This window comes from Lepisma saccharinum, chromosome 5 (genome assembly GCF_977018435.1).
Source record: "Lepisma saccharinum chromosome 5, izLepSacc3.1, whole genome shotgun sequence".
Classification (NCBI taxonomy): domain Eukaryota; kingdom Metazoa; phylum Arthropoda; class Insecta; order Zygentoma; family Lepismatidae; genus Lepisma; species Lepisma saccharinum.
This window is the reverse complement of record NC_139233.1, coordinates 45,268,182-45,285,266: the sequence shown is the minus strand read 5'-3', so window position 1 is coordinate 45,285,266 and position 17,085 is coordinate 45,268,182. Positions and strand designations below refer to the sequence as shown.

Below are 17,085 nucleotides of genomic sequence, written 5' to 3'. Positions count from 1 at the left end.
ATTATATCCAGCAACTTCTTTGAAATCGATCGCTAAAACCAGCAGCTTTATAAAAATCTGTTGGGTAGGGGTAACCAGCAATCTTTTCAAAATCGGTATCTACAACCAGCAACCCCTTTTTTAATCAGTAGATGTAACCAGCAACTGTTTTTTTTCGAAATTGGTACCTGCAACCAGCAACTTTTTAAATATCGGGAGCTTCAACCAGCAACTTATTTTAATCTGTAGCTGTAGCCAGCAACTTCTTTAAAAATCTGTAGCTGTAGCCAGCAACTTCTTTAAAAATCTGTAGCTGTAGCCAGCAACTTCTTTAAAAATCTGTAGCTGTAGCCAGCAACTTCTTTAAAAATATGTAGCTGTAGCCAGCAACTACTTTAAAAATCTGTAGCTGTAGCCAGCAACTACTTTAAAAATCTGTAGCTGTAGCCAGCAACTACTTTAAAAATCTGTAGCTGTAGCCAGCAACTACTTTAAAAATCTGTAGCTGTAGCCAGCAACTACTTTAAAAATCTGTAGCTGTAGCCAGCAACTTCTTTAAAAATCTGTAGCTGTAGCCAGCAACTTCTTTAAAAATCTGTAGCTGTAGCCAGCAACTTCTTTAAAAATCTGTAGCTGTAGCCAGCAACTTCTTTAAAAATCTGTAGCTGTAGCCAGCAACTTCTTTAAAAATCTGTAGTTGTAGCCAACAACTACTTTAAAAATCTGTAGCTGTAGCCAGCAACTACTTTAAAAATCTGTAGCTGTAGCCAGCAACTAAAGTACTTTAAAAATCTGTAGCTGTAACCAGCAATTTTTTAAAAAAAAAACACCAACTCAATCAATCAATCAAAATGTTTTCATTTTTCTGAGACGAATGAAAAAATTATATTATAAAGGGAAATGTTATACCTTGGAAAAGAGACATATTGCTAACTGCCCCAGTTCCCTTTCAGATTATTTCTGGCGCCGTTACTGGTTGAATCCTTACTCATAAAAAATAATGGTAAATCGCGTCTAAATTCTTAATTCCTGTAATGGGTGCAAACACTATAAACAACACAACTGGTTCAGTGGGCCAAATCATATTTAAACAAACATTCCGTGTACTCACATAGAAATAGAGTTCCACCCGATGCGATTTCTTCGGGACGCAGGTGAGGGTGTCGTGACGACAGCAGCCAGTGTCGTCGCCGCACTGGTGCAGGATGGTGCAGTGCGGAATATAGGTCTTGCTAGGGTGCGGGTACACGTCCTTCACCTGGATCACCTTGGGCTGGGGCACTTTGCACGAGCCTTCCTTGTAGAGCTTCAGAGTGTGTTGAATGGCCTCCCGCACCTCGGCCTCTGAAACAAAACGGACAGAATTAGAGCTCAATCTTTGTAGCAATGTCACTACTTTGTAGTACTCTACTGACAGAAGTTACCCTAAAGTTTACGATAATTACCGTCAAAATTTAATGGTAAGATTAATTTAACCATGTCTCTTTTTCGTGAGAGCAGGCGCACTCGTGTCATTTCCTCTCTGTGCTGCATGGGCGTCGGGAGGGGGGTCGAACATGTCAGTCGAGGCCCCCCCCCCCTTCTCCTGGAAATTGACATCGTTCATTTCAAGTTACAAAGAATCAGAAACTGAATATAATTAAGTTACTTATTATTCGTATAGAATAACGAAGAAGTAAACAATGCGATAATTGAAAAATAATAAGCCCCCCCCTTGCTCCCCCTTCCGGACGCCCATGAATGAGATTGGACTCTCTGCGGGTGTGGAGCTTATAAGTTACTAGCTGATTGCCCGGGAATTTATTTATCCCAATCTTCTATTAGACAGGAAAATAATTAATTCTAACTACAGTGTAAAATGAACTGAGTTGAAAGGCATTGGGAGTGTAACTATTCATCTTAATGACCCCGAAAACCATGGATACCACACTAATATCGGTCGTTTATGATTATTTTTTACATGTCACCCCCTTCCCACCCCCACAACTAGGGGTGCCAAGGGTGTCTTACCCCCACAGTATTTATTTCCAGATTGTAAGTCATATGTGTACCAAGTTTGGTTATCGTGCATGTCACCAATTAGCTTAGCGACTCCGAAAACTATGGATTCGACACTAATCTAGGTCATTTTTGACATTTTATTTTTCACCCCCTCTCACCCTCCATCCCGATAGGTGATGAACTTGGGGTTGAACGGCATTGGGACTGTCACTATTCATCTTAGCGAGCACGAAAACTATGGATTCCACACTAATACCGGTCGTTTTCGATTATCTTTACATGTCACCCCTTCCCACCCCCACCCCGAGGGGTGTCAGGGGTGTCGTACCCACACAGTATCTATTTCCAGATTGCAAGTGATACGTGTACCAAGTTTGGTTCAAATTGCTCCAGGCAAGTTATGTCTGAACAAACGTACATACACCCCCCCCCCCCACACACACACACATACATCCATGTTTATATATTAGAAGATAACTAGTTGACGAGCTGTATCTTTGCGGGTGACCTTGGCTACTCCGCGCAGTGTATGAGAGAGATACGTTTATGTAGTTGCCACATACTCGCCCGTTGGGTGGTCGACAGCAAGGACAGAACGCAAGGATAACGACGCGCAGCCCGTAGCTCCTCCACTTTGCTACTGCGCAGCCGGACTTGTGCAGAGTTCACCCGCAAAGATACAGCTCGTCAACTCTAGCACAATTGTTTACATTAATTCTGAAGTATTTTGTTTGTTCAGTCGGAATCACTGGTGTTCTTATAAACTCTTTAAGAAACGAGTCGTTGCCTTGAAATCAAGGGTTCCATACCCGGCGTAGGCACACACTGGGTTCGGATCCCACTTTTAACTGTGGGTTCGGCCCGATTAGCCTAGTTGTGCATAGATTGGACTTGAAACACTAAACTCAATCTTAAGAAACGATTTATATTGGAACAAACACCCTTGAAGTGCCAGAGTTACCCCTCTCAAAGACTGTTGGTCCATCTCCCGAATCCATACACAGAAAACTCAGTGCATCAACTCTATTTGATGCACTAAAGTGTGTTATTTTGGCCTTTGCCAAGAATCAGGTTGTGAAGGAAGTCTTCTTTCTATGTGGTGCTGCAAAGCACGAGCACATAAATTCTAATGGGTTCTATTGAGTTCCGTAACAGGCTGGAACCATTTTTCTCGCACAATTTAAGTTCGGTCCAAGTTGCGTATTGTTTCATTTCAATACCGTACCTGGACCGAATTTAAACTGATTTCCAATTTCTGGACCTTTCATAACCCTGCTTTAATGAATCAACTGATGCCCTTTACTTCATCTTCATCGATGATGCAGTTAAACATTTGGGCTGAGCTAGAGACTTTATCCATTTTCAATTGATTTTGTGTGCACACAGAACCAAAAATGTGTTGAACTCCAGTTAAACATTAAAGCGGATAACTACACTCTGGGTGCATCAAATTATAAAGAGAAATGCATCAAAGGATATGCTACTTTCACCAGCTGCTGTTCTCAATTATGTATTTTTAGTACATCACGCAGAAGATCATTTCAGTCTATCTCCGTGGCGGAATGGTTAGCAGCTTGCATGCATGGGTGTTCTTGTGAGTGTCCCTTCAAGCAGTCCCAATAAATCTTGGACCCCCGCAAAATATTACCAAAAGCCCCCTCATACATACATATATATATATATAGATATACTCTTAATGTATGTGTGTGTGGAATTCTTGATCTCATTTTAACAAAGTCGCATATAAGGGCCTAGAAGTTGATTCAAAAGTCCCTTAACACCCCTTATAAAAAGTAAAGGAGTTAGGCTGGGTACAATTGGTCATGATAGAAACAGGTTAGGCTTAGGGCGAGCCATATTGGTGTGTTCCAAGCGGACGTTCGCCATATTGGTGGACGCCATATTGAATTCAACTCAAAATTTTTAAATGGGACGGGAATGATGTGACGTACATATGCCACTGCTTTCTCACACCTGGGAAATGATACATTTGTTACAATCATGCAGTCGTAACTTTTTCATGATTAGAGATAGGTTGAAGAAACCGTCACCACTGCATTTCTCGTGAAATTCTAGCCTGATTTGATTCTAGTGTGACTGCCACGCGGGAAACCCAGGTTGGGTGTTCTGAGGTCGAAATTTTTCGGGCTTTGTCCCCGCATAAAACGGCTCTAGGGTCCACCCAGCCTCAAATCAAATAGTACCGGGGGGTAGGGACGGTAAGGGCGGCCGCAGCGTGGTGCTGATTACATCACCTCCAAGATGGCCGACATCAAAAATATGAGGGGCCCACATACCCTAAATGTGCTTCCAGGCACGGTGTTATATGCACAGGGAGCATTACCTATACCTATTGTATTCGTTTCTATGCCCCTGAGTAACTAAGTTTATTTTTTAGATAAGTATACTATACGAACCCTGTACCAATGGCTGAGGGCCCCATAAAGGCTTACTTGTCTCCGCCCCCCCCCCCTACCCCCGCATTGAGGGGTTTTTGCGGCTTGTAGATCCAGCACTGGTACCTTCATCAATTTCATCCTATCATCACTCATTCTTATCGCCGCGATTAACTAAAGTGGTAGAAAAGCGAAGTGAAATAAACCAAATCAATCAATCAAAACGATGATTTCAAGAAAGCAAAATTACACGCTTAATCGTGTCACGCGACAGCATCTGCTATGAGGCAGATAGCTTTTTCCATATCCTTTCTGGGGCCAATTTCCAGGAGGAAACGCTTGAACGAGGCCTTTCAGCTCATGCACATCGGTCAGCCAAGTCTCCTTTCATACTTCGACTGCATCCTCCCAACAATCATGAAAAAACTCTTTGTTGCAGCAGGGAGGTCAGGGGCATCTGGGAACAAGGCTCCTTGGTCCATATTCTCGGGAAGGCGGACCTGCGGTTCAAGTACGGAGTGAGTGATGTTCCTCGGAAATGACGTCACGGGCTTCTCTCCAAAAACTGCTTCCTAGAATAGGTTATATACAGAGTGACCGTAAGAAATTGGCCTAAGATCGCAGTTGAATACAAGGCGTTGCCGTGTGCATTCGGAGCGGAATTTTGATCTGTCACAATACACTTAAGGTGTGGCTGGACCTTTGGTCTGGGCCAACGTAGACTCTGGAAGATGGTATTAAAATTATGATAAGACAAGCTCTGTTGGCTCAAAAGTAATGGGAGTCCCGGGTTCGAATCCTGGGCTGAGTATGGGTGTTCTTTATGAGCGTCACTTCATTAATTTCATCACATGAATTATTGTTTTACATCCAATTTATGCACACACAAGCTACTCGGGACTGGACCTACAGTTTAAAGTGGGACCCGAACCACTGCGCAATGTGCCTCCACCGGACCCCTTGATTACAATGCAATGATGTTACCAGGGCCTCCCCGATGGCTTAGTGATAATGTCGTCGCCTTGTAAGTAAGGGGTCTCGGTTTCCATTCCCGGTGGAGGAACATTGTACAGTGGTTTGCTTCCCACTTTAAACTGTAGGTCCAGCCCCGATTAGTCTATCTCAACTAACTCATATTACCACTCACCGCGATTAGCTAAAAGTTGAAGAAAAGCGACGCTAAATAACTAAAATCTAATCAAAACAATAAAAAGAATCAGGAAGTGATGCCTGGTGCACGTCGGTGTAAAAGGTAAAACCATAATCAGATTATTTTCGAAACATCTCCGGCTGACCGCGCGACTCTAGCTAGCGAGCCTACCAAATTGTGGATCGTTACCAAGAGCGTTAGCAATAGGTGTGGTGTTGGAGATGACGTCAGCGGCTAGCTTGTTCGTTGGAGGGCTTCGGGATAGTGACTCGCTCCCAAGCTCCAAATGCAGAATAGCCAGAGACGTAACTGAAGTAATCTCACTTCTGTCACTCTAATCAGGGACGTCGGAACTTATTTCGGAGTGGGGGGGGGGGGGCAAGTTCATAAATCCACCAACCAATTTTTACAATCTATTTTCCTATATATATACCGGGTGATCCATTTATAATGATAGTATGGAATATCGCATGCAGAATGCATCCAATCGAAAAATTGCACAGAATAAAAGTTTGATACTATTGAGGGGGTAAGTCAATGCCGCAAAAATTTCGTCCCCGCCACCCACCCCTTAGGGGGGGGGGGAAATTTGAAATTTCAAATGGAACACCCCCTATTGTTTTACATATTTGGATTCCGTGTTGAAAAAGAAGAATTTTTTTGTTGAAAAATTTTGTAAAAAAATTGCAAACTTCGAACATTTATAAGCATTTGGTAGTTTCAGATTCATTTTGTTCCCTTTATGTAATAACGGTTTTGGTTTCGTTGAGAACATTGCATAAACGAATTTTATTCAAAGAATGTGTGCAAAGAACTCGGCAAAAGAAAATTGTTTGCAATTTATGCCTATACATACATATATAGGCGATCGGAGATGAACTCCCTACCAAGTCTAAAACCCATAAAACTTTCTTAAAATCTCCAAATCTTTGCTAAAAGCTGAAGGTGTAAAACGGGCATTCAGCACACGTAAGGACAACACATAACTCCAAAGAGGATTATAATGGCTGTGGGACCAGGCACCAGATTCTTCTTGGGAAATGTAAGCCGTAATGTTTCCTTGTAGAGCGGTCAAGTGACCTTTAAACTTTCCTTTTGGACGCCATACAGATATGACCTTGTAATTAAATGGTCCCTGGTTCAACAGCAGGTGAAAGAACTTGCCAGTGAGAAGTACTGTAATATTCCAATTTATACTATAGCATTACTCCCGATTATCGTATTAAAATAAAGAAATTTTAGGGGACTTCCGGTACAAAGAAAAGTATCACGTAAAATACGTCTTGAAGTTTTATGCTGCTGAATGATGTTTATTATATCGAGATATCGTTGTGGGAATGTTATCAAGTTTTCGGGGCTGATGATAAAGAGTGGAGCTAGCTAGCTCTCTAAAGCATCCAGGGAAAATATATTTTTATTCAATTCTTGTCGCATTTTTATTTACTGAGTTAAACGCGATATTGAGAATGAATAATGATTAGATTAAGTAGATAACGCTACAACAACAACAACACACTCATGCGTGGCCCAGGATTCGAACCTGAAACCTCCCATCCCCGATTTCAAAATGTCAGATGCAAGCGCAAGGGAAGCCAAATTCTTGCTTGCAGGCATTAAAAGCATGTTCCTTACAAGCAGTTTGCTATGTATACAGGCATTTAAATGTTGAAATCATTTATAAAAAAGAATGCATTTTCAAAGCTCGAAATTCATGAGGGCTATACTGTTTGAACTTAAGGAACTTTGTTATCGACACTACTTAAAGTCATGAAATGTGAAGTGCAATTACTGTTATGTAATTTTTGCGAATCATAAACGCAAGAACTAAAATTAAAAAGAATGTCTGGTGTCAATTTTGCATTGATATTCCATGTAGAAGAGGGGATAATGTAACTGGCAGGCATGTGAATAGCATTTTACCTTGCAGGTATGGTATATGCTTCCATAAGTGGCAGGTTGTAAGTTTCCATATGGGTACAATCGTTCTAAATTGCTGCCGATAGCTTTCGGTTGATTAAAGATGCCAGACTGTTCAGTTATATTTTACTTTGATGTTGCACCTTCAATAATTAATAGACAGGGATATTTCTCTCCTGTTTCATTGCCAGTTTTTCAACCGTGAAGACTCCCGTAGTAAATAACCTGGTAGTTTAATGAACTTTCGTCCGCAAAAGAGAAATTTGCATGTGATATTTAGGAATATAGGCTAGTCTATATAAAATTGGGATCTCCACCCACAAAATAGTCTCGCTCGTCGACTACCTCCTCGCTCCTTTTTTGGAGAGTTACTGGTTTTGAGTCGCCGTTGCTGTTAATCTGATTTTATAAATAAGTGACGATAGAGAAAAACTTTTCGAAACTGACATGGATTTTGAAGAATGTCACTTACAAATATTGTCATTTGTAATCAACATTACATATTATTTGGAGCTGGGTATATATAGTTCGGAAGTGGTGAAATTGTCCCCTCTCCATAGTAATCGAACCCTGTCCCTTTCATGATAAGACGGCTGCACTAACCACTAAGCTTTCGACGGTAAACAGCCAGTTTTTGTAATATTAAGTTGTTCTCGGAACCGTCACTAAATTTTTCCAAATAAACAGTTCAAGAATGATGCACAACATTAAAAGTAGTCTTAATTCTCTTTAAAAACTATGTTCCTTTTTTCAAAATTTCTAATGGCCACATGGCTCTTGGAAAAGCTGGTAATGCAAATCTCAACTCCTTCCAGGGCCAGCTCTAGGTGGGGGCATACAATATACAACAAAAACCTACAACCAAAATATTTCAGTTTCAGAAGTCTGAAAAAATCGAAGATTTTTGTTCCTTAGTCTGAAGTACAGGTGTTCTATAAAATCACAATTGTGTGCTACTACCTAAGAGCAATAACCTGAGCATGTTGAAGGTTAAAACCAAGAATTATGTGAACTTGTAAATTGATGTTTCTTTTCATGGTTCGACATTCATTATATTTAATTACAAAACTCTGTGTGCTCAATATCAAACTGTCATACCTATGAATGTGGCAAATTTTAATCATATACAATAACATTCTCTATCATTCCTTTTGGTTTACTTTTCATTGAATTTTGATGCTGTGGCGAATTTATATTGTTTCATAATAAAGTAACATTTCCACTTCCTGACTTCATTCTATAATTAAACGAATATTGCATATGAACTATAGTTGATTGAAATACACGATTTTAATTGAGTACTTACGATATCATTTAAATAATTTTGGATACTTTTAAGTATAAAACAACCCATGAATTTATGAAAAAAATCAACTTAGTTGCTTTACTGGAACCACCAAGCCAAGGTCATATAAACCCGCTACTGGGGGGGGGGGAGGCAAAATACCATATTGCCTCCCTTGTTAATGAGTGGGGGCAAGTTGCCCCCCCTCCCCGCTTCCGACGTCCCTGACTCTAATGTTACAATTATCGTGTAGGCAGTAAAACCAGTGTAGGAAAAAGAGCGGTAAAGTCCAGGAAGTTCCCTTGAATGACAATGGGAGAACCTCGTCCGTTCCTTCGATTAAGGGATTGACATGAACCTCTCACTCGATTGGACCGTGAACTCTGGGATTTCAAAAGGCATAAAGGAACGAAGGAGAACCCGACAAAGGGAAGGTCGCAGCCCTGTCATAATCCGAATGCCAGCTTTGGTTCTTGGTCATTGAGAATTTAAAAGCACTTCCTTGAGCTGTGCGCTTAAGAACAATTGAGCCGGATATCGTGGAAAGGAACGGTTGGGATTCAGAAGTCTGCTTCTGCATTCAAATGGTTTCCGTAGTAATAACTTACCTCTGATAACGGCATATTTAGAGATTAATTTAACGCAAGTAACTCGTTGCGTTTTAGAGCCAGAGTTGGGAATGTTACTCAAAACAAGTGATGTGTTACAGTTACCGTTAATTACTACCGAAAGTAATGGGTTACCATTACATTCCTTCCTCGAGTAGCGCGTTACCGTTACTTTGTTTCTAAAACTAACGAGTTACCGTTACTTTGGTTCCACAAGTAACGAGTTACCGTTACTTTGGTTCCACAAGTAACGGGTTACAGTTACTTTGGTTCCACAAGTAACGGGTTACAGTTACTTTGGTTCCACAGGTAACGGGTTACAGTTACTTTGGTTCCACAGGTAACGGGTTACAGTTACTTTGGTTCCACAGGTAACGGGTTACAGTTACTTTGGTTCCACAGGTAACGGGTTACAGTTACTTTGGTTCCACAGGTAACGGGTTACAGTTACTTTGGTTCCACAAGTAACGGGTTACAGTTACTTTGGTTCCACAGGTAACGGGTTACAGTTACTTTGGTTCCACAGGTAACGGGTTACAGTTACTTTGGTTCCACAGGTATCGGGTTACAGTTACTTTGGTTCCACAGGTAACGGGTTACAGTTACTTTGGTTCCACAGGTAACGGGTTACAGTTACTTTGGTTCCACAAGTAACGTGTTACCGTTATTTTGCTTCTTAAAGTGACGAGTTACCGTTACTTTGCTTCCGAAAATAACGCGTTACCGCTACTTCGTCATACAATAAGAACATTAAACTGTTTAACACAAGAATTACATCTGTTCTCTGTAATGCACATATTCCCAATGTAATTTTGAAACAACAAACAAAAAACACAACAAATTTGTTCTGAATTCCAGTCTGAATTTATCAAAGGCTTGTAAATTAACGAGGCGCTGTTACAATTACTCCTGTCATTTCGAAAGCACATTACTAACCTAAGTATAAAAAAATAACGGTGTAGAGCACCAAATTCCAGGTTAATGTTTTTTGTCAAAAGTTACGTTAGCAGTTAAGCGTTATTTTTGGGCGAAAACGAATGTAATTTGTAATATATACTAGGGCTGTCCGCGAAAAGGGAACAGACCAAGTTTTTTTCAATACATGTATTGCTAAAAAATTGAACAAAAACTTTGACACAAAAACGTTACCTTTTCTATACAGTCAGTGTATAGATTTCAACACGTCCTACAAAAGTTTTTGCAACGAGGTTTGGGTTTTCTTAATGTGTGAGGTTTGCTCCATCATGCAGAAGTTTCACCCCAGCGTTGAAACGTCTGGTCTTGTGAGTTTGATACTTTCACGCAGGTTCTTTAGAGTTTAGCAGTATCTGTTACAATACAACGTGCATCACTGCGCGGATCCCCACATTGGAATAACTTGGAGTCACGCATGGCGTTTCTCTTGCTCGCTAAAAGCACATTACTGCGTGATGTACATACGTACACACTTGTGCGAGTGACAACCCTACACTTACACATCAATAGGTGACGTCGAAATTGTGCCTGCCCAAGTCGCCTACACCCTTTGATATCTGACAACCCTCGTATCTATCCTAATTGTTCCTGGTTCCACGTAGGTGTCAATAAAATAAGACGAAGGAAAAAAAAACCCTCATAGGAACAAAGTGCTGACAATGCATAAATGCGGACAACACTTTCATCATTAAATCTGGGTGCTTAAATCTTAAAGTCTCTTTATTTCTCCATTATACAGCAAGCCGCGTCATCAACACTTATTCCTTAATTCCAACGTTAACATAACCTCCGCTAGGGGCGTGACCTATCATTCACACGTCAGGCGAAACTGGCATGGCTGGCGGAGGTTGAGGAGGGGGGGGGGGCAAGTATATTGGACATGCAGCAGCATGGAGAAATACCAGCACGTGCATTCATTGAAGTGTTTTCGGTAGGAAGTGGGGGAGGAATGAGCCATGCTGGGTGGCAAACCGCTGTACCTTAAATGATGGGGCTGCGCCTACAGCATTTATACGTGATTATAGCTGTTGCGTAGGTGGGGGATGATTGCTGAAAATTTTCAAAGCGTGCGTGCTGATGTCTTTGAGGGGCTGAGCGGAATTATGTAGCGCCGAGTTAGTTTGTACTTTGTATTCTGGAGGAACACAGCGCGAATTTTGAGGTAAGCACAGATCCTGAGATCGATTCCCAGATAATGCATGGACGTGGCTTTCTATTCAACCCACTTCATTCTCAGACGTGCTAATCGGGATTAGACCTACAGCATAAAGGTTTAAAGTTGGATCTGAACCCATGTAGATTGTGCTCCACCGAGGATGGAACCAGGGAGTAGAGACCCATGAATACAATTTGACAGTCACTACGCTATCGGGGAGGACCGTAAATTTATTTGTCTGTCGTCTTCGTTCACTTTTCTATTTCTTTAGCTGATGAACTTTAGGGATGACATCGAGTTGGATCTAGATGTGACTTGCAACAGTTTCCAATCGACCTGTAAAATGATTTAGAATTTCTAGCTCTCGGTCTCGTCTCAAATTTAAATGCCTGTCTCGGTTAATGTTCGAACTGCAAATTTCCATCTCGGTCCACGATCAAATTGGAAATTCCTGTCTCGCTCCCGTCTCGCACTGCCAATTCTCGTCTCGCTCCCGTCTCGCACTGCCAATTCTCGTCTCGCTCCCGTCTCGAACTGCCAATTCTCGTCCCGCTCCAGTCTCGAACTGCAAATTCTCGTCCCGCTCCAGTCTCGAACTGCAAATTCTCGTCCCGCTCCAGTCTCGAACTGCAAATTCTCGTCTCGCTCCAGTCTCGAACTGCAAATTCTCGTCTCGCTCCAGTCTCGAACTGCAAATTCTCGTCTCGCTCCAGTCTCGAACTGCAAATTCTAGTCTCGCTCCAGTCTCGAACTGCAAATTTTAGTCTCGCTTCAGTCTCGAACTGCAAATTTTATTCTCGCTTCAGTCTCGAACTGCAAATTTTAGTCTCGCTTCAGTCTCGAACTGCAAATTTTAGTCTCGCTTCAGTCTCGAACTGCAAACTTTATTCTCGCTTCAGTCTCGAACTGCAAATTTTAGTCTCGCTTCAGTCTCGAACTGCAAATTTTAGTCTCGCTTCAGTCTCGAACTGCAAATTTTAGTCTCGCTTCAGTCTCGAACTGCAAATTTTAGTCTCGCTTCAGTCTCGAACTGCAAATTTTAGTCTCGCTTCAGTCTCGAACTGCAAATTTTAGTCTCGCTTCAGTCTCGAACTGCAAATTTTATTCTCGCTTCAGTCTCGAACTGCAAATTTTAGTCTTGCTTCAGTCTCGAACTGCAAATTCTCGTCTTGCTTCAGTCTCGAACTGCAAATTCTCGTCTTGCTTCAGTCTCGAACTGCAAATTCTCGTCTTGCTTCAGTCTCGAACTGCAAATTCTCGTCTTGCTTCAGTCTCGAACTGCAAATTCTCGTCTTGCTTCAGTCTCGTCTTGCTTCAGTCTCGAACTGCAAATTCTCGTCTTGCTTCAGTTTCGAACTGCAAATTCTCGTCTTGCTTCAGTCTCGAACTGCAAATTCTCGTCTTGCTTCAGTCTCGAACTGCAAATTCTCGTCTTGCTTCAGTCTCGAACTGCAAATTCTCATCTTGCTTCAGTCTCGAACTGCAAATTCTCATCTTGCTTCAGTCTCGAACTGCAAATTCTCATCTTTCTTCATTCTCGAACTGCAAATTCTCATCTTGCTTCAGTCTCGAACTGCAAATTCTCATCTTGCTTCATTCTCGAACTGCAAATTCTCATCTTGCTTCATTCTCGAACTGCAAATTCTCATCTTGCTTCATTCCCGTCTGGCCCCAGTCTCGAACTGCAAAATCCTAGTCTGCCTTCCCATCTCGAACTGCAAATTCCCTTCTGGCTCCCGTTTCTAACTGCAAATTCCAATCTCGCTTCCGTCTCGCACGGTTTCATCCCGATGCTATTAACAGACAGGCTTAAATTTTAACGATAAAATATTGTAAATCTGACTGTACATGTAACCTCGAACAGTGAGACTAGGAAGAGAACGGACATAATGCAGCTACAGTTTACAATAAGAAATACAAGGCCCAAACTGTGAAGGTGGAGGAGAATTCTTCAGATACTTCCATAAGGACAACACATCACAAGTAGTATGCAGCGTATACAGAGCATCAAAATTGAAATGTAGCCAGTCTTGAATGTTGACAGCTGTCATGTATCTTTGATACGCTCCAGCGAACGCTGTGTAAATAGCATCCGCAGTCACGTATGCGATAAGGAAGCATCTGAAACTAGACCCGCGGTAGGAAAGAGCTTGCACTGCAAGATGAAACACGGATAACCAAGTGGTAAATGCACCAACGCGAGACCATAACAGTATCAACCTTGTATCTACCCTTCCTTATTTTATATTTTGCCGACCTCCGTGGCGTAGTGGTTATCACAGAATGGTACGATGCCAGGCGTCTCGGGCACGAATCCTGGCCTGGACATGGATGTTCTTTCTGAGTGTTCCTTTATCAATTTTCTAATATGCACTATACAGGGTGTATCATAAGTAATAGCGCAAACTGACACAATTGAAAGTACACGATAATAGAAGCAAAAAAAGTCTCATTAAACATGGGTCTGCAAACGAGCCGTTTTCGAGATAATTGCGAATGGGTGGTTCCAGCCACCACTGACTTCATTGTTTGTAAACGTCATCCTAGTTGGTAAAATGCTAATAATGTGTGCGAATGTGTGGTTAGAAGCCGTGACTGATTGCATTTTGTAAACACCGAGTGCTTTACTCCTTGCCCGTTCCGAGATTTGCTCTTTGTTTACAAAACAGAACATTTCCGAGAGGTGGTGTTGTAATCAAACATGTTTGATACAAACAGTCAGGGACTGCAGTTGAAACCTACTTTCAGTTTCAGTTTCAGTTCGGCTCGGAATGAAACATTGCGGTTCATTTACAGTTCTCGAACTGAAACTGGAATGAAACCGGAGTATATATGTCCGAACCAGAACTGGAATGATCTGATGTTTTACGTCCAGTTCGGCACGGAATGAAACCATTCGGTTCATTTACAGTTCTCGAACTGAAACTGGAATGGAACCGGAATATGTATGTCCGAACCGTAACTGGAATGATATGAGGTTATAGTTTCAGTTCGGCCCGGAATAAAATCTTTCGGTTCACTTTCAGTTCTTGAACTGAAACTGGAATGAAACCAGAATATATCTATCCGAACCGTAACTGAAATGATCTGGGGTTTTAGTTTCAGTTCGGCCCAGAATGAAACCTTTCGGTTCACTTTCAGTTCTCGAACTGAAACTGGAATGAAACCGAAGTATATATGTCCGAACCACAACTGGAATGATCTGGGGTTTTAGTTTCAGTTCGACCCGGAATGAAACCTTTTGGTTCACTTTCAGTTCTCGAACTGAAACTGGAATGAAACCGGAGCATATCTATCCGAACCGTAACTAGAATGATCTGAGGTTGTACTTCTAGTTCGGCCCGGAATGAAACCCTTCTGTTCATTTTTAGTTCTCGAACTAAAATTGGAACGAAACCGGAGTATATCTACCCGAACTGTAATTGGATGGTCTGAACTTTCACTTCCGGTTTGGCCCGGAATGAAAGTTTTCAGTTCAGTTTCAGTTCTCGAACTTAAACCGTTTCCAGACCCAAATGTTAAGGATCTGGGCGCCTTTTGCTATGTTTGAGATCGAGAAAAATACTGAGTAACTCTTACATTTTTTTCATTTAAGAACTGTATCTCACATTGTACTGACAATTGTACTTTTTTGTAATTATCTGTGAAATGAAAACGAAAAGTTTATATGAATCCGCCGCGTCACTTTTACCTCAGTTGATTCAGTTCAAAATGGCATCAAACAATGGGATGAAAATTAACTGTGAAAAAAGTTACGTATCTTCATTACAGTAACCAAATTGTAGTTAAACAAATACAATTATGAAAGAAGCGTATGTCATCACAGTACAGCAACCAAATTGTAGTTAATAAAACAGATACGTGGCTAGCTTCATAAGTGTGTCCATTTTCACGCAAAACTACATCAATAAGATTAATACACATTAGATTTTCCTATGGCAGCAAATTTTCCAATTCATGGAAAATGGCATTTACTCTTTTGCATGTAATTACATAATTTTGTTTGGTTTTCTGAATTCCTGAAAATAGAAAATTAAAATAAAATAGCGTATGAACTGTTAATTTATGAAAAACGCAATAAGCATCTATCCTCGATGGATATTTTCACACCTACAAATAACCATGGATTAAAGAAAAAGCACTTAAAAATATGCTTCACAAACTTTGGTTGATTGTAAATGATACATGTCATAATTTTGTAGTACGAGTTCCTCCTCCTCGTATGTAATATAGTATTTGCACTTTAACAGCTATTATTTAAATTTTGAATAAAAAAGGAAATTATGTCATACATAAATCTTACAATGTTAATCTTTTAAATGTCTTTCCAAACGAGAATTATGAAAAACGACAGCAAACATGTGAGCATGAAAGACAACGACTATTCACTTTCCTCCTCGACGAACTCGTAATCACTACTGGAGCTAATAGAGGAACCGAAAGAATTTTCATCTTGGTTTAAGGCTGGCAAGTGCTGATCAGAACGCTTTTGGAATAAAGCATTCGTGCGCAAGATCATGAGATCATCAAGTGTTGGAGAGGAAAGGTTGTACCTCAAATCTGACATTACAAACTTCACACTTGAGAACAACCGCTCCACGCTTACCTGGGTGGCTGGTGCAGCCAAAACCACCGGTGTCGGGAAAAATGCGCCCGGGAAAAGTGCGCTCTCGCAATAAAAGTGGGGAAAATGCGCCCTCCCAAGAGTAACCACAATGAAAAGTGGGAAAAATGCGCCTTGCACTTGCCTTCCCCAGTTACCCATTGTTGTTTAAGCCGACAGTGTGTCGATCAAAGGTCTTTCGTGACCGCAGAACCAATGACCACCACTCTTGGACAATGCCGATATGAGAATTGTTTCTTGAAGTGCGCTGCAGCTGTGGTGAAAAACACGATTCCAATGTGGATTTGACTAATATCTTGTATGAACAGGGTTATTTATAGTACCTGGATTTAAACAGTTTGATGGCATGGCAGTCGGGTAGGAGGCCACGTGATTGGTTGGGAACGGGAATGCAATGCGATGTAAGGCACTGTTGGAAAATCTTACATACTTCCTGTTACCTTCCTACAAGTGGGGATGCAATAGAAACTGGACCGGACGAACGTAGTGACTAGTGAGTCACCTACTGACTATTTGAATCAACAATGTTATTTTTTTATGTTGTAACAATATTACATTTATTTTGTTATAATTGAAATCTGGGCTATAAAATATGAAAAACACCAAACACGACCAAGATATACGAATTACAAACATATTGCCACTCAGAAGTAATAACTACGTATCCATATTATTATGTAGCGTATTGGAAGCAATGAGTTCGTGTTTGGTGTCATTTTTCACACTTATTTCATACAATTTTTAGGTATATAAAATATTGAGAATTCAGGGGGGTACACAGAAATATTCAATTATGTCAAGGGGGACTCTCAGGCAAAAAAAAATTGAGAAACACTGCCTTAATGGCATTTCGGATCTTATCTATTTCCAAATATTCGCATCTGGCAGCCCCCAAAATACCAAATTGTTCACTACGAAGTTTTATTCCGAAACAAAACTTAAACTGAAAGTACACGGGGGGTTATGGTGCACCAGAATGTATCGAAACATTTCA

The 17,085-nt window shown here is 41.0% G+C and overlaps 1 protein-coding gene across 1 annotated transcript in view; it reads right to left on the bottom strand.

Moving 5' to 3' along the window:
• The window catches only part of LOC145988012 (uncharacterized), a 241,992-nt gene that overhangs the window by 164,704 nt on the left and 60,203 nt on the right, over positions 1 to 17,085 (bottom strand). The window contains exon 3 of the mRNA XM_083122849.1: positions 1,091 to 1,323. Coding sequence (XP_082978975.1) covers positions 1,091 to 1,323 — 233 coding nt within the window. The remainder of the gene's footprint in view (positions 1 to 1,090; positions 1,324 to 17,085) is intronic.